Source organism: Heterocephalus glaber, unplaced genomic scaffold (genome assembly GCF_053883595.1).
Source record: "Heterocephalus glaber isolate CG9 unplaced genomic scaffold, H.glaber_assembly_v1.0 deba00001600, whole genome shotgun sequence".
NCBI lineage: Eukaryota > Metazoa > Chordata > Mammalia > Rodentia > Bathyergidae > Heterocephalus > Heterocephalus glaber.
Genome location: NW_028258372.1, coordinates 18646089 through 18668924, shown reverse-complemented (window position 1 = coordinate 18668924; position 22836 = coordinate 18646089). Strand labels below are relative to the sequence as shown.

Sequence of the window (22836 nt, the reverse complement as noted above, 5' to 3'; positions counted from 1 at the left end):
AACCAGTAAGTACAGTTCTACTACTTCTCAAGTGCATAACAAACAAAGCATCATCAAGTTGTCTTTCAACACTCTTGTGAAATACATGCTAGGATTTGCTTGTACAGTTGAAGACCACAAGCCTCAGTGCAATTTGAAATTCTGCCTAGAGTCAAGTAGCTGGGATGCAAACCAAGTCCCTGAATCTGGGCTCTGGCCTGACCTGCTTCGCAGCCATGCCTCCAGTCTTCTCTCCTACTCACCCCTACTTCCTCTTTTCCATCTGGGCCTGTTCCCCAGCTCCTCGGGGAAGCTTAAACTGCTGTTTTCCAGCTTGCCATGTGCTCTTGATGACAGTGTAGCCACACCTTGATCCTAGAGATTGTGGATTGAGCAAGCTAAAGGGCTGCCCCTCAGAATCTTCTCTAAGGTAATTTTCCTGCCCTCTTCAATAACAATTTGTTGTGCTAGGTGCAACTGTCTCAAGGAAGACAGACCTAAACCAAAAAATGTAGGACGATCCAATTGATACACGCTATCTATATACGACATATGGGCTACAAGCTATATCAGACATTGTGGGGAGTCAGAGCAGGGAGTTCCAAACCCTGGAAATTTGGTATGATTTTCTCATTGATTCCTGAGCAAAATCTAAACTCCAGGGAAAAAGCAAAGGCAGCATCTTGAACTCCCTGAATAACTATGTATTATTATTTTTTGTTTCCCTATGCCTTTCATGTAACTGTTCTATATAAATATTGAAAAACTGGGAAGAGAGTGAAGACAAGAACACACAAAAGAGCTAGACTTGTTTGAAACCAACAAAGGGTTAAAAATTATAACTTCCATTTTGAACATCTCTCTTCTACCTAGCAACTGATGACACTGCATATTTTCCCCTATTCTTATTGGTAGAGGGTCCTGCGTGTTACTCATTGCTAAATCACCCAAGAGGATTGGAGTACAGGTTCTCGAAAAGATCAGCAGGAACCTGTCACTGTTTTGCAAAGAGAAGCATTTTGGTGGGGCCTGATGGTGATCCTGTTACCTCTCCTCACTGTATTGATGGTGAAGTTCACCCATGCTCGTGAGTATCCCAAATGCTCTTTGCCTCTAGTTCTAAAGCTGAGGCACCCTAGGAATGACAGCTTTGCTTTCTAAAACTTGTGGAAACATGAAGCAGCCATGGACAGAAACGTGTGTGTATCACACACAGAACTTGAAGTAGCTACAGGCCAGCTGCTGGTATATTATTTGTAGGATTATAAGGTCACTCACCTTCTGAGTGGGTGGAAGCCGCTCTGAAAAGACTTTTCTGGTAACTTCCTCACTTTCCCTCTGAGTGCTGCCTCCTTGCTTTTTTCCTCATATCCCCCCCCCCCTTTTTTCTTTTTCTTTTTAAACTTTTGTTTCTCTGTTTTTCTAACTTAGTCTCAGAGGGTTGTAGTCAGAGTTTCAGGGCACTAAACAGTGGAGCAGATCCATTGTTCACATTTATCATTGTTTCTCTTCCGTGCCACAAGGCTTGTGTAACAAAAGATCCGAGAAAGATGAAACTATGGCTCTGGGCTTGTTTACTGGTTGTAAGAAGTATTAATGGAGTAAAAGGAAGAGGGTTTTTTTTGTTTTTTTTGGTACCCGGGATCAAACTCAGGTCCTTGCGCTTGCGCAGCAGGTGGCGAACCCACTGAGCTAAATCCCCGGCCCCTGTAAGAGTTTTTAATTGTTTAGGGGATTCATGTCAGTGGGGAAGCAGAAGCTTTCTGTTTCCTCAAATACATGAAAAAACTTTTGGGGAAGCAGGGGCATCAGCGTGCTCTGTCCTACACAACTGCTCTGGGCAGAGTGCTCATACTTCAGAGGGGTTGGCCACCTCTGGAGGTGGTGACTGATGAACATGCCAGGAAGGAGCTCCTTGAAGTCATCCAAGTATCATTTCTACAGATATTGGTTGATGCTCTACTATGTGCCAGGCACTTTTAGGGATATGACAGTATACAAGACACACAAGGTCTCTGCTTCTGTGAAAAACTAACCCAGGAAGTCTCATCATTAATTCAGAAATGGGAAAGATTGGTGATGAGGGTAAGAGGCAGAAGGGAAAAGAGGAAGGAGGGACTTAAAGGATGATACCTCTAGAAGTAAAAAGTTTATATTACCTGCATAAAATCCACAAATAACTCACCAATAATATGAGAATATTTCTTAAACATATTATACCATATGATGATCTCACTGACCCTTCTGGTAGGCTAACACCCCTTTAAAGATAAGCCCTCAATTTTTCTCTAGACCTAGAGAGATTGATTCCATTCACATAGTGAGCAGTCTTCTGATCGCAGGTCCAGGGCTTTTCCACAATGCTATGGTACCCTTGAATGTGAACACTTGGAATTTTGATAATTGTTGGAATGAGAAAAAAACAAGTAAGGTATAAAGCACAGAGGAGACCATTTAGTGCTGATTTTTCTCCTTTTCACTGCTTACACTCTGTTTTTCTCTGTTCTCTTTCACATCCTGAAGGCTAATTGCTACAGACTACACCACCCAGTCTCCCTTCCAGGCTGATTCATGTGTGGGTTCACCTAATGGGAGGCACTGAAAGAAGGGAGACCGAAGAAAAGGAGGAAAGAGGGTTGAGATATATCTTTGTTGCTCCTTCGCATTTCTGTAATATCTGATGTAGGTACACCTCTCCATAATATAGTTTATCACGAAAACCCCTTCTTTATGGTTCGAGGTCCCACTGGGCTTCAGTAAACCTATTTGGTGTAGTTATCTCTTTAGTTCTAGGAGTGACAATGGCTTCCTGTGGTTTCTAGTTTTGGGGTTCCCATCATCATTCTTAGTTTCCTTGGCATTTCTCATACCTTTGCAAGGAGTCCCCTCATTATGATCACTCATTTCATGTCACTCATTTGGAGTGAAGGCTGTTTCCTGCCAAGACCCTGACTGAACATTCCTGAGCTTTGATGGAATTGACAGGGAAGGGATATAGGGCTATGGGAGAAGATTTAATCTACTTGATATTTGTGCCTAGTGTCAGCCCTGAATAGGTACTTTTATGTAGTGATAGATTGAAGCACAGGGAGGAGATACCAGAGTAAAATATTTGGTGTCACAACTCCAAGAAAGGTCAAAACAACTTCACTTATCACCTCCACTTTGTGGCTGTCATCTACTCCAAAGCCTGCAGGTGACCACTCCTTCCTTTTTGCTCTCACAGTTCCTGTTCACAGTTCTCTAATTTTCTATTTCCAAAACCTTCCCTGGGAGGCTCTTCTTAAAGACAGGGAGAGGTAGTCTCATTTTTCTCTTATTTTCCTGGCCCTACCTAGTGCCCCAAAGGCACTTAATAAGTGCTTACTGAGTGACTTTATGTTCAAAAGTAATGTCCCCAATAAACTAAAGTTACCTGACTGTGCATCATAGACCACTTGGGCAGTGGTAGTGACTGTAAATTCAAAAACAGTACTGTAGTTGCAGAACTGGTATTCAAAGAAGAGTTTCATGCTTTTACAAATCATTTTCTTCATGTTAGCCTGTATATAACTGTGTACTGGTGATGTGATTAGGCTTGGAGCATGTATGAGATTTCTCTTGCCTACTCATATATAGTTTGTATGTTTCATCTTGACATAACCAAGGTCAGACTCTTGATATTAATCATAATGTTATGGATGTATTAATATACTATATCAATCTGCTTCGTGAGTGGTGGAGTACTCAGACAAGGACCGATGATGGATAACCCCCCTAAGCCCACTGGGCTATGTTGGAGGACATATCACAGATTGTCTGCTTAGAAATGACCTTGAGTTCAATTTGTTAACATGATAAAATAGGGGCATTTGCTATTGACTTTATTAGAGTTCAATCTGCCAAGGTACATGCAACAGAAATTTCTGAAAACATTTCACTCCCTTAAGATCCTCTTCTTGATTGACATGGAGGCTATCTAAATCTGAGAAATTAAGCTAATGTATAGATTTTCTTTTAACTAGTTGGTATATCTGTTTATTCTCATTTGACCTGGATCCTCTTACCCCAGAGGATTACCAAGAACCAGAAGGAGGGGGCCTCGATTAAAGATCAAACACATAATTTTTAAAGCATTTTTATTTTATGAATTCTAAATTGAGACAGATGACAAAGGACATTTTTTCTGACATCTGGATTTATATTTATTAGGGAAAATCTTTTAAAAGCATACATTCAAAAGCATACAAAATCACATTTTGTTACAAGTTCAATGAATCATTCAATAAGACTAAGATTCATAAAATTGGGATTCTTCTGGGAAATATGAGAAGTATGGTCATCACTGTACCCAGAAAGTACTGAGAAAAAAAACCCCACCAGAGCTCAATCATTCTTCAACTCTCTACAGGGTCCTACAGTGGTCTCCTTGCTGGTCCTCCAACATGCAGAGCATGTGCCCTACCCAGGAACTTGGGATTGGTGTGCTGTCTGGAAGGTTCTTTTCCAATGGTTTACTCCCTCACTCTTCCTGTCTCTGCCCAAATGTCACTTTTCTGGTGCTCAAAAGGCCTTTCTGGTCATTTTATCTAAAAGACAAACCCTCTTCATACTATCAGCTGTGTCTGCTTATTTCCTTTATGGAATTTATCACCTCCTAAACTCATATTATGTATTTGTTTATTGCCAATATCCCATCTAGAAATTAGTTCAGAGGGCTGGGATTTGATTTGTCCATTACTGTGCCCCTAGCAGCTAGAACTGTGTCCCTCCCTCTCCCCCGAACCAGTGATCGAACTCAGGACCTTAAGCTTGCCAGGCAGGAGTGGCACCACTGAGCTACATCACTGGCCCTAGAACTGTTCTTACTGGAAATTCAGAAAAGAATAAAACCTGTATGAAATGAAATAGTGGGAACCTTCAAGAGGACAGCCTTAAAAGAGTAGCTAAGAGGTCAAGCTGTCACATTTAGCACTTGTATTCGCCAGACAAATACTTGTCCTTGTACAAGTTGTTAGGAGAGGGAACTAACAGTTTCTGCTACATATAGAACCATTCACATCACTGTATTATTTGCGAAGAAAGGATCCAAAGTTTCCCATAACTAAAAATGTTGCCATCCACTTCTCCCCCTTGTTCCTACAATGTCGGAAATTTCCAAAAGTAATTCCCAAGAATCACAATCATTTTGACCTCATGAAGGCATTGGGCTACTTGATTGGGGGGAGGCAACAAATGAAGTGGACTTTGTTGGCCTGATATCCTAGAGGAGGGTATGGAGTCTGGGGCCCAGGGCCTGGGAAATCAGATATTGAGTCATCCTTGACACAAGGGGGTGAGAGAGAGCAATGATGGTTTTAGGGCTAGAAGAGTTAATCTTGGTGGGGGAAGTGCCTCCCCACTAAGGAGAGTTGGGTGGGCTAAGGTAGAGGGGCTTCCCATCTGAGAGAGCTGACTGTGATTTCTGGTTCCTCCACTTATGGATTCTAAGGATGATTTGGGGCAATTTACTTAATCTCTATACCTATTTTCTATCTGTGGAATGGGAATTATACAAGACCTACCTCAAAAGACTGTTGTGAGAAGTAAATGAAACCCATGTTTATCAAGGGCTTACAATGGTACCTAACACAGGTATTTGCTCAATAATTAAATTCAGTTCTGAGGGTATGATTAAGATGCACCTGCCTTTTATGGCTCATCGAGCCTAGCTGATCTGCCACCTTCTCCTTGGGGCATTTCCCAATGGATCACTTCATAGGAGAGCAGAGTCTTTGTCCTCTGAGCTGCTGGAGCCCTCCATCAGTATTGCTTTTGTGCCCCTTGCTGCCCTATGTCACTACATGCATTTGTTCATGCTGTGTGGTTTAGTCCCCCTCCCCCTGCAACTACCATAAACTCCCAGAGGAAAGAACTGGTATCTATTTTTCTTGTCCTGACATTGCTTCACAATTCTTTGTACAACGTAGATATTCAATGCATATTAGTTGCTCCCATGAGTGAATGTCTGATAACACATAATTATTTTATAATCCAGTTATTTCCACAGCCTTTTTTTTGGTACTGGGGGTCAAACTCAGGACCTTGCACTTACCAGGCAGGTGCGGTACCACTGAGCTAAAGCCCCAGCTGTCTTCCACAGCCTTTTGTAAAATGTTCTAACTAGCAAATTGATAGGTTACAGGGACATAATTTAGAACTAAAAAGTCACCAGTGTATCTGGTGAGAAAACTGTTTGCTTGTGTTGCTCAGGCTTTCCAGAAATATCTAACAAAAGCTAACGAGGCAGGGCAGCAAACACCCTTGGAAAAGCAGCTTGGTTGGCCCAGACAGAAGACCAAATTCCAAACCATAGATTTCAGCCAAACAAGTGAGCTGATGCTGATGATCTGTTCATGGAAAGTGAGAGAGAAACCTAATTTCATAATTATTAGAACAAGAAGAGAGAATCAGGAGACTGCACTGATTTGCATAAAATTGCCATTTTTGTAGATCAATATTGGTCTTTTCTATTTTAAGAATTATACTAAAAATTTGAACATCTGGGCAACACATCCTGGTTTATAATATCACGAGGTCCATCCAACATACTATTAAAGAAGGGGGTGCCTTGAACTTTCCCCAGTCTTTTCTGTTCTGTGTTATTGACTTCACATCTGTCAACCAATATCTCATCATTTTGGAGGTAACATTTTGGAAGCCCAGCTAAGACGCAAGCATAATTTGTATGTCTGGAAGCACCAGATGGGTAACTGGTCCCATGGGAAGGAAAAGGAGAGGGCTGTGATATCCAGAGCCATGTGGGCTATGTAAGAGGTGGATACACTGAGCAGACTTTGAAGTTAAGGCTGGCTGGTGCAGAACAATTGCCCCAAACCCAAGAACTGTACTGAGATTAGAGTAAAAAATAAAAAGACATTATACTGTCAGTGCACCTTATTTCTATCTATCTCTTTTAATTTTATATAATGCAAATTTTGTGGAGATATATAGATATATATAGATATATCTAGATATCTATCTATATATATATATATATATATTTTTTTTTTGTACCAGGGATCCAACTCGGGTCCTTATGCTTTTGAGGCAGGAGACGGAACCACTGGGCTAAATCCCCGGCCCAGTGGAGTTATATTTTTATAATAAAGTAGTGATATAGTTTGGATCTTGAATGTCGCCCAAACATCTATGTGTTAAAGATTTTTGTCTCAAAGGTGGCACTAGGGAGATGTGGTAAAGCTGCTAAGAGCCAGGGCCTACTGGGAGGTATTCAGGTCAATGGCGCATGCCCTCAAAGCGGGTTGTGAGGCCCTGGTCTCCTCCCCTCTTGTTTTGTTTTTTGGTTTTGCTCTGTGGCTCCTGACGTTAGTGTGTTTGCTCTACCACACTCTTCTGCCACTAGATGCTATCTCACCACAGGAATGGAACAATCAGCCATGAAATGGGACCTATTGACCAAAATAAACATTTCCTCTGTGTAAGTTAGTTATCTCAGGTTTTGGTTTTTTGGGGGGTTTTTTTGGTTTTTTTTTTTTGGTACCGGGGATAGAACTCGGAATCTTGCGCTTGCGAAGCAGGTGCTGGAACCACTGAGCTAAATCCCTGGGCCATTTTTGGGGTTTTTGTTCTTTTTGTTGTTGTTGTTTTTTTGGTTTTTTTGGTACCAGGGATCAAACTCGGGATCTTGTGCTTGCGAGGCAGGCGCTGGAACCACTGAGCTAAATCTCTGGCCCCTTTTGTTTCATTGTGGTTTTTTGGGGGGGGGGGTACCGGGGATCAAACTCGGGTCCTCGCACTTTCAAGACAGGCGATGTAACCACTGAGCTAAATCCCGGGTCCTCTCAGGTATTTTGTTATAATGAAGGAAAGCTGACTACCACAGTAAAATTACATGAATTATAAATAATTGTGTTTGTTAGTGAGACCTGGAATAAATCTTCCCATCATAGAAGTAATGTCCCAAGGTATTAATACAGTACTCATTTTTACTTGTCTGCATCTGCTAGGAATGTAGACTCCAGATATCATGACAGGAATCCCAGATTCCAGTGGACGTTCTATACCAACCCAACTTAACTTGGTACCATGGTGCCTTTTCTCTTCCTTCTTCTGTTTCCTCTTCCAGTTCTGTAGCTGAAATCTGCTTTCTGTGAAGGTTTTCCCTATGAGAAATTGTGGAAGTGATTCCTATTTCTTTCTTTCTCCCTCACAATCTCAGCTCCAGTCACAGGTCTTCTTGCTGCTTTTGGAGTAGGCCAGGTGTGCCCTTTCCTTGGGGTCTTGGCCTTCTCCCTCCTGCCTGGACTGCTGTCTTCAGACACTTAGCTGCCTTCCTCTTTCTCTATAGCCACTTTCTCAGAAGTCTCCTTTTGGGGAGGCTTTCCTTAATAAGCCTTCTTCTCTAAAATTGTGTCGCATATTCTCTTTGCAGCTTCATTTTTCTTCAAACCACTTAAAATAATAATAATAATAATACAATCTTTCACTTATTTTGTATTGACTCCCTCCCTTTCCCCCACAAGCATATGGGCTCCATGATGGCTGACACTTTGTTTTGTTTGGTGTGTGCTCAGGGGCCTAAAAGAGTGACTGGTTCAGATGATCTCCTCGCTTGTCTGTTGAGTATACACACAGATATTAAGAAAATGTGAGAACTAATTTTCATGACTTGTTTTTCCCTTTGCCTCCATCTTTGCACAGTTGAATTCCCAGAGTAACCACAAAATCTTTCCAGATGTGGAGAAATAGAACTGTTTCAAAAATCAATCAAGGCTTAAGCATATCAACCTTTTTCAGATTCCATATTGGATGTAAATAAGATTTCATCTCTGCTCCCTATTCACCAGCCTTCACTTGAGTGAAAAAAATTTGGGGGGGGGGGTACTGGGAATCGAACGCAGGACCTTGCGCTTATGAGGCAGGTGATGGAACCACTGAGCTAAATCCCCAGCCCCATGAAAAATATTTTTTAAACTCTTAGTAATTTTTTTTTCTTGGTCCTGGGGATCAAACTCGGGTCCTTGCGCTTGCGCAGCAGGCGGCGAAACCACTGAGCTAAATCCCTGGCCCTAAACTCTTAGTTTTAGGTGAGATAGACTCATATGCATGTCAGCATATTTCATGATTTTAAAGCAGAGAAATAAAGTGCTTCACCAACAATTTGCTTTGCCAAGTTCCTACCTTGTGCCAAGCTCTCTATGCCAGCCTCTGCAGGAAGTACAAAGAAAGAGCTAAGTACTGGTTCTTACGTGCCATAGGATGGAGAAGGAGGTAGTAATTAAGCAAAGATAAATAGTGTAGAAGGCAATGCTTCTGCCTCAGTCTCTGGCAGTCTCTGGCTCTTGTTTTCATGAAAGCCAACACTTTTGTGAAGAGTCTTGTGACAGACTCAGAGACTTCTGCTGTGTTGCCTTTCAACTCCAACTCTCTCCCCAAGGAAGAGAATGGGGAGGTAAAAGGTCAAAGCAATAGAGAGGGGCCTTGGGGACCTGGCGATGCCCAGACCTGTGGGGCACCAGTCTCATCTCACTCGGCTCTGCTGCTGACATGTAGAATAAAGCCGGTAAAGATGGAGCCTGGGAGGCTGGGCTCCCTCTCTAAATCCTGCCAAAATGCCCTCCCAGCTTGAGCAGCAGGGAGAAAGAGGTGCTCGCACCTGTCTCTGCTTTACAGGACTGGTACAATCAGGAAAAATGTGCCCAGGAGGCCTGGTTTCATCTCAGGGGATCCCATTTCCCCTGGTAGCTAAGGCAAGGAAGGGTACTCAGGCTTGGAGGTGGGTGGTTGGTCTTTCATAAACAGTGTGTTAGCTTTTCATCACTATGATATATACCTGAGATAATCAACTTATGAAGAGATTATTTGGCTCACGGTTTTAGAGGTTTCAGTCCATCACTGATTGGCCCTGCTGCTTTAGGACCTGTGGTAAGGTAGCATATCATGGAGGGGCCACATAGTAGAGTAAGCTGCTTACCTCATGGCGAAGAAGCAAAGAGACAGAAAAAGAAGAGGACCCAGGGCCCCCAGTATCCTCTTCCAAGCCACTCCCTTAATGACCATAGACCTCCCATTATACTCCACCTCCTTAAGGTTCCACCATATCCCAATAGTGCTACATCGAGAACCAAGCCTTTAACACATGGACATTTGGGTTGCATTTAAGATCCAAACTATGGCACAGTTTTAGAGAAAACAAATATATAGACAGACTTGCTTGCAGATAAACTAGCCCAATCATTTAGGGAGCTGATTTTTTTAAAGTTTGATTTTTTTTTCTCAACTATATATTTATAAATGAAGAGGAGGGAGTGAATATCATTAAGTGGTATTTAGTCTGGGAACAGGAGCCTAACACCAGGTTCTTCTCGGTGACAAGGCAGAAGATCCAACTCCTAGTGGATAGCTCAAAGGGAATAACAACATTGAGTTGGCCATCTGGAAAGACTAGCACAGCCCTGGACACAGGTGAGAGAAGCCCCTAGTTGTGTTCTCACACTTTAGGGACCCTCGCACGGGTCCTGTACTAGCTGTCCTCTAGAATAAGGAGTCCATAAGACCAAGGGGATGGGATCAACTCATGCCATGCCCCTCCACTATAGACCACATTCCATGTACCTGGGGACCTGGAGTTCCCTGCTAGATGACGCAGAGCTTTGTAGGTTTACACAGGACTTTTCCTTAGGTCCATCTTCTGAAGGGTGGGATGTGCTTCCTGTGAGGCCTTTCTAGGCCGGAGGGGTAGCCAAGAGGCTGTGTTTGGTGAATGAAGCTTGAATGAGAGAGAAGGTCATTTAGATATGAACACAAGGCCCTGGCAAGGTGAATGAAGCTAGCAGTGGGAAGAGAAGGAGGTGGGTTCTAAACTGAGGGCCAGGGGCTGAACCATAAAGGCCAGCTTTCTCTGTGTCACTATATCCAGGCCTAGCACTTCACAAAATCAGAGATTTTGAAACTTGAACTTGACTATCAAGGTCATATGAATGACTATTTGTAAAAATCAGAGGATAGGACATGTTTAGCCCATTTTTTTGCTTGATTTATTCCCTTTAAATATTGGGATCTCTGGTTTGTGTGCCTCCAATTGTCCTCTTGACTGGGCCATGCAGTTATCAGGGGTGGCCTTAGGAGTGCCTTTGAAGAGGGATTTTGATGACCAGGAAGGATTTAGATGGGGCAGAATGGTAGGAGGTAATGAGAAAGGCTCAGAGACAGACATTTTCAGATGACATCAGGCAGAACTGTGTGCCTTCTGTCTGCCAGCTCGTTGGCATGGCATGACATGAAGGGCCTGGGCCTTCTCAGCCTGGGCTCTGCTTACCTCCCAGGCATCACCTTTCCCAGTCTCCTTGTAATGCTGTGTACAGTCATCCCAGGCCATCTGGTTCACACAGTACACCCTGCTCTCTCAGACCTCCTGCCTGCACACGTGGTGTCCCTGCCCCTGCTCTACTCCCTCCCGGGCCCTTTCTAGTCCCTTTGCCTGCTCACTTCCTAGCCAATGCCAAGATCTCCCCCCATGACATCACTTACCCTGGAAAGCCTTCCCTGAGGGCCCACACCAGCTCACACCCCATGGTGACACCTGTCCGGCTACTTTGAAGGCACCTTGTCTGTTTCCACCAGACAACAAGTTTCTTGGATAAACTGAGAGTTTAGTGGGAGTATCAGAGAGCAGCACATTTGTTTCATTTCAGTTGACCTTTAACTCTTAGTCCTGATCACAATCCTCATAGTAATATTTAGCCAGAAGAAAAAATAAAAAGAGAATTTAAAAAATGTCTAATGGAGTTGGTTTGGTATGATAGGGAAAGCACTGTGCTTTCTAAAAAATTTTTCTTCAAGGCCTGAGTCCTTACAGGTGTCCTTGGTCTACCCAACTCTGTGTGTGTGTGTGTGTGTGTGTGTGTGTGTGTGTGTGCCCACATGCATGTGTTCAGGGGTTGAGTGAGGGTCCTCATTTGTCCACCCAGAGGCTTGGCTGGTAAAAGAAGGGAATTGGGTTGTCAGGGTTTTCCAACTCCATGTTCCTGAGGTCATCCTCGGGCACAGACTCCCTAGGGACCTCAGTGAGTCGCCTTGCGCTCTTCCCCCAAGACCAGGGCAGCATACTACTCTATGCTTACATGCTGGGGTTTCCTATAAACTTTCATCCTAAGATTCTAAACTTGAACAACAACAACAACAACAAAACCTAGAGCTCTAAAGCCCTTTCCAGACCCCAATTCCTGGAGTTCTGTAATTCTACAAGAGGAAATACTAGCTGGGTCCTGGGATCATGGGAGTGGAGGAATTGGAGCACTGGTGGGGATTCAGTGGAATGGAGTTTGTGCTTTTGGATCATCTGTGACTCTCAATGTCTTCCGTCCTTACCCCCAGGGACTCACTCTCTGAGATATTTCCGCCTGGGCCTTTCGGATCCTAGCCATGGAGTCCCCGAATTTATCTCAGTCGGGTATGTGGACTCGCATCCTATCACCACATATGACAGTGTCACTCGACAGAAGGAGCCTCGGGCCTCATGGATGGCAGAAAACCTGGCACCTGATCACTGGGACAGGTACACTCAGCTGCTGAGGGGCTGGCAACAGACATTCAAGATGGAGCTGAGGCACCTACAGAGGCACTACAATCACTCAGGTGTGGCTTCCCTGGAGAGGAGTGCTCCCTCGGGGGTCTTCCCAGCACAGGCTTCCCACTGCCTGTGGTGAATGTAAACAGTTGATCACTCGCACTCTCTGGCTTTTGGCAAAGCCTGGAAAATCTGGTTGAGGGAGTTTGGTGCTTACCATCTGCCTTATGCATCTTTCCAATTGTTCTTCTCTTCCCCAGGAGCCCTCTGTCCTTTGCTCCATATCCCTATCCCATTGCCATCCAGCCTTCTAACATGCATCTTGTCTTTTCCCATCCCACGTTTGTCTAGTGTGAGTGTCATTTATTGATGGCCAGGGTCAGTGATTTGCTAGCTTATGCATAACTTACTACATTAACTTTCCCAGGGACATTTCTGGTTCCTGCATATCTCTTACCACTGTACTCATAATGAACACAAAGTTTATCAATTAATCATTCCCAAGAATGATTCCTAACTCTCCAAGGCAGAAATTATCATGTTGCTATGGCACATGATGGGCACTCCACAAATATCTGTTGATAGGTGGGCTTACTGGGGCCATATGGCAGGAGGGGTGGTATCCCTAGGGCAGAAGATGCTTCTGGCCATGCTTCAGTCACCTCAGCTGAGAGCCACCTCTGTCCCTGTGTCCACCCCTTCATGGCTCATGTGTGTTTTCTAGGTTTTCACACTTACCAGAGAATGATTGGCTGTGAGTTGCTGGAGGATGGAAGCACTACAGGATTTCTCCAATATGCATATGATGGACAGGATTTCATCATCTTTAATAAAGACACCCTTTCCTGGGTAGCTATAGATAATGTGGCTCACATCACCAAGCGGGCATGGGAGGCCAATCAACATGAGTTACAATATCAAAAGAACTGGTTGGAAAAAGAATGCATTGCCTGGCTAAGGAGATTCCTGGAATATGGAAAAGATACCCTGCAAAGAACAGGTAAAGAGAAGAAGAAACACTTTGTTCACACATCCCCAGAACAATTAGTTCTATATGTGACTGTCATTTATGTAGGTGATATTCACCCCATGTTGAAGTCTGTCTGTTTAGCTGGACTATTGTAATATGTAATCCTTGTGAGAGCTTTCCTCCTTAGTTGTTTTTTCATATCATGTTTGAGTTTTGTTTGTGGTACTGGATGTTGAATACAGGCCCTTTGCACTGAACTACATCTACATTTTGAGTTAGGGTCTCCCTAAGCTTCTAAGTTATCCAGGCTGAGCTGGAACTTATGATCCTCCTGTCTCAGCCTCTCAGAGTACTGGAGGCATGTGCCACTATGCCCTCCTCAACACCATCTTGACAAGATTTAGCAATTCTACTTGTTTTGACAGAATGGAGTAACTTCTAAGAGCACCTCTTTGTGGGAGGAGGATCCAGGGAGGCAAATCCTTCCATCTTCTGTTAGTGATAAATTGGAAAATACTTTCAAAGGTCAGATAATTCATACAAATTGTTTAAGAGCCCCAGTATGAATAAAAATCTGGGTTTATGAAGAAGACAACAGAGGGTCTTTGCTTTACTTGAGGATTAATGCCACAATTCCTTTCAGAAGTAAAGAGCTCCTCTTCTACTTTAAAGATATGATTCTATTGGTCAACTTCTAGTTAATGGAGAATTTTTCACATACAATCTAATTATTGTAAATGAGTTACATCTGTACCGTTCTACAGGAAACTCCTAGACACAATGTACCTTTCCCACAGGAGTATTCTCCAGTGGAGGGACTTTCCTGAACTGTGGCAAGCCCGGAGGGGAGGCATCTGAGCTGCAGTAATGAATACACACTGTCTTAAAAAGCACAGGCTTTGGAAGATGACTAGAGTTTGATTTTGACTTTCTACCCTAATAATTGAATGACTATCTTAACATTAATGATTTCAGGAAACACAAATCTATTCAAACTGGCTCACACACAAAGAAGGAACTGATTTTAAGGCAGGAATCAGGGCAATATGGAGCCTGAAGAATCAAAACCAAGATTTAAATGGGCTTCTCCAAGAAGTGGAGTTGTGGTCCCAACACAGAGCTCATATCCTTGGCTTTACTGTTCTGGAAGAATGGGCTGCTCTCTCCCAGCATTAGTAACCTAAAGAAATAAATCACAGGAGGATTCTGATTGTCCTGAGTTGAGTCATATGCCACTTCTTGAACTACTCACTGTAAGCATCAGGATAAGCTTCTAAGATTGGCTGTGGGTAGCAGAGTCTGGGGAGGAACTGAATGGCATACTCAAAATGGTTTCACTGAGGAGAATTCAATAAAGGTTCATCTGCAAAGGTATAATGAGGATTGAGGAAACCAGTAGGGGAAGGTGAAGTATCTGGAGACTTGAACAGTGGGTAGTCATCCCCTCCCATGATCCAAAGGGCAGGAGAAGGGAATATTGCAAGCAGAGCCCAGCCAGAGCCGGTACCCTGGCAGAAGATCCAGATAAGAGCTGTGATTTTGGAGGAGCTTGTAGTGAGGTGCATTATGGAACTGGTAAAACTTCATTTCTCCTCCAGCTTTCTCGTTTTTGGCTGAGGATGCTCATCCCAATGGCCAAACTCATCTGGAAGCTAGAGGCCAAGGGAACCCTGGAGGAGCAAGCTGAAGAGTCCAGCTTTCTGTAGTCAGAGCAAGGGAAGGTACAGAAGGTCAGGGGCTAGCAGAGTCTCAGCCATAGCACACAGTTTGGAGAGGGAGTATTAAAATTGGCACTTCTTAACAGAAGTACAGCTGGGCATGGTGGCACACACCTATAATCCCAGCACTCAAGAGGCTCATGCAGAACAATTGCCACAAGTTCAAGGCAAGCCTGGGCTACATAGTGAGTTAAAGGCCAGCTTGGACTATATAACAAGACCTTGTCTCAAAAACAAACAAATAAATAAACAAACAAAACCCAGCATGTTGGAGTGGGATATTTTCCAAAATATGTTGTTTAGCAGGAGAAGGGGTTCCTGTTGTCAGAAAAAGTGGAGCTAATAGATACTAGGCCAACTAAGCAATAATATTGAGTGAAATAAATAGTGTAATAATGCTTACCTCAGGAAAATTGATATGAAATAATATATATGAAAACACTTTGTAAGCTGCCTGGCTCTGTTCACACAAATTGGGTTTATGGATTAATCCTAATCCTGTGAATTCTCCCAGGTGTGAGTTACTCTTTGGAGAAACTCGGTTGTTTGGGAAGAATGTGGGAATTTCAACTTCAGGGTATCTGCTCTCCCTTTGAACTATCCTCTCTATCCACCCTGACTGTCCTAATGGGGTCTCAACCTTTTGATCAAAGCCCATGCCTAGAAAAGGATTTAGGATTAATTTTTTTAAAAGGTTTTATTTGTACATGTTTGCAGTGCATAATGATTACGTTCATCACGGGAAGTTGGTACATGTACATACCCTACTTCAATTCTTTTTACTCTGCCCCTCCCCCCCGCCAGGGGACAGCCACTGTCAAAAAGCAGTCTCTCTCGGTGCCATTTATACTTTATTTTAATGTTAGAAAGCCTTTTTCTCCTACTAAATTTCATGCCTCAGCAAAAAGACAAAAAAAGGCCTTGTTGAGGTGAAGGCTTTTCCTGTGTCCAGAGTAGCATTTAATACAGTTGGGGTGAGGAGGTAAATCTTAGAGATGAGCAGGGCACAGTTTCTCCAGGTATATGGTTGGTCTCTCTATGGCTCCATGTTTTGGTCAGAGATGTTAAGGATGGCACCATATGGAAAATTAACAGTAGTCAGGAGGAAGCAAAGTCACAAATAGACAACTCCTTGTCCTGCTGGAGCCCCCTTATATATGAATTTCTGTGGCTCCTTTGAGGGTGAATTATCTATTACATATGTTTGTATCTGATGACACTCATGAAAGTGCCATCCTGATACAGGTGACAATTCAGAACCAAAGCTGAGCTGAGATGTCTGTGTTACTTATTAACCCTGAACACAGAATTGAGAACAAAGGACGCTGAGTGGTAACCTCCAATCTCTTGGTGAGTTACTTATCAGGAATAATCACACATTTTGTGACTCAGTTTTGCTTGACACGTAAATGTATTGGTTTCTTTTCTTTTTCTTTTTTTTTCTTTTTTTTGGGGGGTACCGGGGATCGAATTGGGGTCCTTGCGCTTGCGCAGCAGGCGGCAAAACCACTGAACTAAGTCCCCGGCCCTCGTAAATGTATTTCAAATAGTAAACAATCTTGACACACTTTCTAAACAGTGCTATATCCCCCCCCCAACAGGTAATGTGCTTCATTTCCTAGCACACTGTCCTAGTAGGAAGTACATAATAAATAAGTTTGTTGTTGATGAATCTGAGTTCTGGGCATTCTTAACATTAGATGTTTCCTACAGTGAGGAAAAATTAATTGGGAAACTTATTTGCAAAGTTTTAATATTGTATGCTCAGTACCCAAAACATTTAACCCTAGCTTTTTCTTCCTAGAACCTCCACTGGTCAGAACAAATCGCCAAGAAATTCTTCCAGGGATTACAACTCTCTTCTGCAGAGCTCATGGATTTTACCCCCCAGAAATTTCCATGATGTGGATGAAAAATGGGGAAGAAATTGTCCAAGAAGTGGATTATGGAGACATCCTTCCCAGCGGGGATGGAACCTATCAGACATGGGTGTCTATTGAGCTGGATCCTCAGAGCAGTGACATTTACTCGTGTCATGTGGAGCACTGTGGCCTCCAGATGGTTATTCAGGCCTCTCAGGGTAAGGACAAGGGTCATAGCTGTCTGGGGTATGAGACTGAGGAAAGAGGCTGGGCAGGAAGCTGTGCTGCCTACCAGAGAGGAAGGTGAGTCAGTGCCACACGCAGTGGGCTATAGGATGAGTCTCTTAATCAGCGGTTTTCACAATGTTTGGTCCCAGAGCTCTTTTATACTCACTCAAATTATCGAGGACCTCAGAGACCTTTTTGTTTTATGGGTTATATCTACTGCCATTTACTGTATTACAAATTTTAAATTTTGAAAAATTAACCACAAGAAAACATGGGCAGATATTCCATTAGCCATCAGGTTGATGAGTGAGATGTGACAGTAAGAAAAAATATTGGTTTTCCACTAATCACAGTGACAAAAGACTCAGAGTTACCACAGAAAGGAAAGGGGAATTGTGGGTTTTCCTCATTTGCTTACTTTCAGAACCGAAAATCATTTTTCTGATGACAAAAGCTGTCCCTGTGGCCATAGGGCTCGCCATTGTCCTGGCTGGAGTTGGCATTTTGGCCTGGAGAAGAAGGCTTCGAGGTAAGAGGGTGTGTAGAAGGATTCTGGGGGGCTGTGAATGGTCTCCTTCCAATGGCTCCTTAGAGTTTTGTTTTCTGTCTCTGCCTCTCTGAGATCCATTTACACGTGGGTCAGTCCTCATGTTGGGATCACAGAAGGACGTGGGACAACTCTCCCACCCTATAGGATGCACACACTGTGGATAATGCTTGTAGTCTGTTTTCTTGTTGTTGTTGTTGTTGTTGTTTGGTACCGGGGATCAAATTTGGGGCCTTGTGCTTGTGAGGCAGGTGACGGAACCACTGAGCTAAATCCCTGGCCCTGTAGTCTGTTTTCTTAGGTAGAAAATATTGTGACCTTGAGTTGTTTTTCCTTAACCATATCCTTATTATCAATCACTATTGACTTCTGAGGAAATGTTGCCCTTTCTTTCAAGACTACAGTTAGTTTTCCCATTTTGACAACCATTTTTCTATCTCAATCATGTGAAAGTCCTTTTCCTTCTAAATTCATTTTTTAAAATAAAAGTAGATACTTTTGGAGAATAGGACTTGGATTAAGGAAAAGAGGAAGGAGAAACAGAAGATATATGGTCTCTTGATATTGTGGGGAAAATTCATTCATTAAATATGTATTTAATACTTACTGTGTTCCAAGCATTGTGCTGGTTGCTGGGAGATAGCGATGAGAAAGTAGGACATGATCCCTGTTGTCACAGAGCTGATGGTATGGTCTTATAAGTCTATTGTCTGCCTTTCTTCAAGGTGATCACAGGAAATGTTGATCAGACCTGGATCATGGCTTGGAACCCAGGTGGCCATGAGCTGTGCTTTGCTTCATAGCCATAGACTTGAGCCCAATTCACATGATACTGTACAAAAGCATGTTATTAGATCCTCATAAAACCAATGCCTTTAGTGGGAAATCAACTCCGAGAGTTAGTGAGTCATTAATGTTTCCTTTATCAGTAAAGTACGGCACTAATCTCAATCCAATAAATGATAGCTGTTGAAGAAAAAAATTTTACACTTACATACATCTCTCTGGAAAGATACAGACTGAGTTCCTGCTTTTATTTTGTGGAGTTTGTGAATTTGAGTTAAAATTTATTAAGTACAAAGAGAATCTTGAAAAAACAAGCTAAAACTGCCAATGCCTGCTCCTCAAATTTTGTTAAACATTGCATACTTTATTTTTGAGCTGTGAGGATATGTACATTGTGTATCTGATTAAAACTTTCTTTTCTTTCAGGGAAAAATGAAGTTATCTACCATCCTACATCATCAGATCAATGATTGTAATTCTCCTTCCCAGGAACCATGGTGTATTTATTGATCAGCTTTCCCACTGGTGGAACAAAAGAGGGAGGTTTATTTTGGCTCACAGTTTCAGTCCATGGTTGGCAGGCTCCAGGGCAGAAACATCACGGCAGAGGGCATGGCACAGGAAAGATGTTCAATTCATAGCATCTGGGAAGCAGAGAGCAAGGGGCCAGGGACCAGACATGGTCCCCATGGTCACACCCCCATGACCCACTCTGGCATAGCAACAAGTGCACTTTATTAATCTCCTAGTGATCTTTCCACCCACTCGAGATAAACTATCACACATGGTTTCCTCTGTCTCTCACGCACTTAAGGCCAGTGATCGAAGCTCTTGACCACACCCACAGCATGCTTGCGTATTGTAGGACTGACCGTGTATGGCAGAAATATAGAAACCACTAAATTTTCTTTGTTATTTGGACTATTGGCTTCAGGCCTTTTTGATGGACTCCTTTATCATATTTGGCTTTAATACAACTTGTCTTATAACACTAAAATTCCCTACATCTCATTTCTCAATGATGATTTATGAGTAGATTAGAGAATTTCAGCCTAGCCTCTTCTTGGACACTGAGTGATGAGTACTTTCACACATCACACAATGGCCTTTCTTGTTCATTTCCTTTTTAAAAATTTTTTTATTTTTTGGTATTTTATTTTTTGGATTGAACTCGGGACCTTGCGCTTGTGAGGCAGGCGCCGGAACCACTGAGCTAAATCCCCAGCCCTCTTGTTCATTTCCTTTCATGAGAATGTTTATTATGCAAGAGCTTTGAATATCATGAGTACCATGACTATGACCCTATGGGTAGGGTTAGACTGCCATGAGAGCAGCAAGCAAGTTTCTACAACAGCCTGTGAATGGCTTGATTATTTTACACATATTCTGGCCTGGCAGAAAGCAAAAGTTCTTCATGATGACATTGTCTGGTAGCTTGGAATATTGGAAGTATGCCTTATAGGTATCAGACATACTGTGGCATCCAGTGGAAGTACAGAGACCTGGACCAGACTGTAATATTTGAATGTAAATATGATAGTATGTACCAGGCATGGTGGTGCATGCTTATAATCCCAGGACTCTGAGAGGATGCGGCAGGAGGATCACAAATTAGAATGAGACATTGCCTGAAAATTAAAAACTGAAAAGGTCTGGGGATGTAGCTCAGTGTGAACGCCCTGTGTTCAATCCCTAGTAACCACACAAGATAGTGTTTATGTTTCAGAAGAAGATTAAATTGTGCGCACGAGCGTGTGTGTGTGTGTGTGTGTGTGTGTGTGTGTGTGTGTGTGTGTGTGCTGCGGATGGAACTCTGGGCCTCAGGCATTCTAGGCAAACTTTCTATCACTGAGCTATAACCCCCTACCCCAGAAAGTTCAATTCTAATGTCTGCCTTCCCTAAACTGTCCTGTTGTAGGTAGGCCTGACTCACCATCATACATATGCTTCCTATTCATACATATATACTGAGAAAAAGTAAAAGTTCCATTCGAGAATTAACATCCCATCACTCCTCTTTACCTTCCCCAACCCCTAAAGTCCTCACCTCCTATCTTGCTGTTTGTATCTACTCATCCTAGAGTTGTTAGCCACACATTCATCTGTCCTATTTCTCTGACCCTGTTTGACTGCACATGTCAGTCTTGATACTTACTTTAGTGCCCACGACACTGACAACTGGCTTTGAATATGTAACTCAGCCTCGACCCCTGCTCTACCTTGACTTCGGCTGTGATGTTAATAATCACAGCCACAGATCACAGCCCTGTCAGTGTGCAAGCCTCTAAGAACCCACCTGCCAGGCTCACTCCCCGCTCCACTGTCCCCAGCTAATTCCATGGATTAAGCCCCCACTGTACATCTCTCTTCTCCAGGGCCTATTGGGTTGCATAGGAACACAATCGTGTTTGGTCTGCTTTTAGGGTTGCCATGGGCAATATCTATATTGTCTTTTAAACAGTGTTAGACTGTGGAGAAAATATATGCAATTTATTTCTGGAATGGTTTCTTCTGACAATCAGAATAGTTAGGATGTGATATGTTTTTTGATAGGTACTTAAAATGATACAGGTGATATAGCTATGTAGATGTCTTGATCCTCCACCTGCATGGTACTCTCATCAAAGGCATGATGGACAAAAGTCTCTGTGCTCCCAGAGCCTTACCCAATTGATTTCCAAATGGATGAAGACGAGGAAGCAAAAACGATGGATGGGGTGTAATAAAGAATATGGTGAATGTCCATTTAAAAATTATTCCTATAAAAGGCATATTGCCATTACCCCCCTCAAAATATTCCCCCTTGCTTTGAATACACTTATCCCGTCATTCTTGCACTTCCAGAAGTCCTCTATTGTGAGTATCTTTAGTCATGCTATCGTGACTGCCTTGGTGTCCTGAATTGATTTAAAATGTACCTTTCGTGGTCATTTTGATTTGGGGGAAGAGCCAGAAGTTACATGGTGACCAATCCAGTTAATAAGGTGGATGAGGATGTTTCATGTTTTTATTTTACAAAAATTGCCGAAAGGGTTGGGGATTTAGCTCAGTGGCATCGCATCTGCCTTGCAAGTGCAAGGTCCTGAGTTCAATCCCTGGTACCATAAAAAAGAATTGCTGTAAAATTTGATCAGTGATAGGTGGTAAAAAAAATACGGTGCATCTTTAAATTAAAAAATTGTTATAGTAAAAGACTGTTGTTACTCCCCCTCAAAATACTCAAAATATCCTTCTACTTCGCACACACTTAGCCCATCATTCTTGGCAATGTGTCTTTTATTGTAAGAACTGTTTAAAAATTTAAACATTCATTGCACTTTTTTTCAATCACCCCTTCTATGCATTTGCAGCATTTTTCTTTCTCCCTGGGGGATCTTGTAATATAAAAAGTATATAGCAGTGATTTTTGAAAATACCTACAATTTAAGTTGGGGCTATTACTCATGGTAGAGCACTTGCCTAGCATACTTAAGGCCCTGGGTTCTATCCCCAGAACTGCAACACAAAAACAAACAAACCTAAAGTTTTAAACCTTATTTTTATTGTGGGTGATTCAAAATTGTATTATTTCTTAATAATTTTAGGCTTGTCATTTCACTGATTCATGTTTATTGATTATAGATGCTCAGTAATCAGAATATTTGAAACAGTTGGTAGTATGATCTAAATATTAAAAACAAAGGGCTATGCTATCACTAGAGTTATGTTCTGGCCTTGCATATCTTTACTTTTAGATATTTTAGATGGAGAGTATTTTAAATGAGGAACTTGTTCAACTCCTTTTTTTTTTCAATTCCACTACATTTATTATCTGTTTTCTCTTTAGTGTACACAGACCAAGACGTCAAATGGCAAGGCAGAAAGCAGGGAGGTAAAACAATTTGAAGTGTAGACGTCAGGCTAGGTTTTCCTGGACCACACTCTGTCACAGGTTCCTGAGCTCTCCTGTGAGGTCTGGACCCCTTTCTCTTCTTATTCCAACTATTTCCACATTCTGATCCTTCCCTCATTTCTGAGGAACTATTTGTTTTTTTTCTTTCTCTGTTTTTGGCCTGTGAGAACAGTGTTTTGGCCCTTGTGGCCATGAGGAACAGATGTCCGCTAGGGAGGTAAGCTGGTTATTTTCTGACAGGGTGCCACAGAATGGTCACACCTTATTTTGGCCACCACTGCCTAGGGTCTTTGTCTTCACATGT

At 42.6% G+C, this 22836-nt stretch overlaps 1 protein-coding gene across 2 annotated transcripts; it reads left to right on the top strand.

Moving 5' to 3' along the window:
- Window positions 1–908: 908 nt before the first annotated feature.
- LOC101700189 (major histocompatibility complex class I-related protein 1) lies at window positions 909–21653 on the top strand. 2 transcript variants are annotated; one of them, XM_004853346.4, is made up of 6 exons: window positions 909–1066; window positions 12337–12597; window positions 13254–13529; window positions 17022–17297; window positions 17732–17836; window positions 19067–21653. In XM_004853346.4, exons 1-6 carry the CDS (start codon window positions 1012–1014, stop codon window positions 19108–19110), a joined length of 1017 nt encoding a protein of 338 aa, XP_004853403.1. In that variant the 5' UTR covers window positions 909–1011; the 3' UTR covers window positions 19111–21653. The 2 variants fall into 2 exon arrangements, with proteins under 2 accessions (XP_004853403.1, XP_004853404.1); XM_004853347.4 differs by having other exon boundaries at window positions 921–1066; window positions 12337–12517.
- Window positions 21654–22836: the final 1183 nt, after the last annotated feature.

Bases quoted from the DNA above. Each gene is read 5' to 3' on its own strand.
- LOC101700189 (XM_004853346.4), top strand. From the start codon at position 1,012: ATGGTGATCCTGTTACCTCTCCTCACTGTATTGATGGTGAAGTTCACC. The intron at 12,598-13,253 runs GTGTGGCTTCCC...TGTGTTTTCTAG, and splicing joins GAGGCACTACAATCACTCAG to GTTTTCACACTTACCAGAGA. The intron at 13,530-17,021 runs GTAAAGAGAAGA...TTTTCTTCCTAG, and splicing joins AGATACCCTGCAAAGAACAG to AACCTCCACTGGTCAGAACA.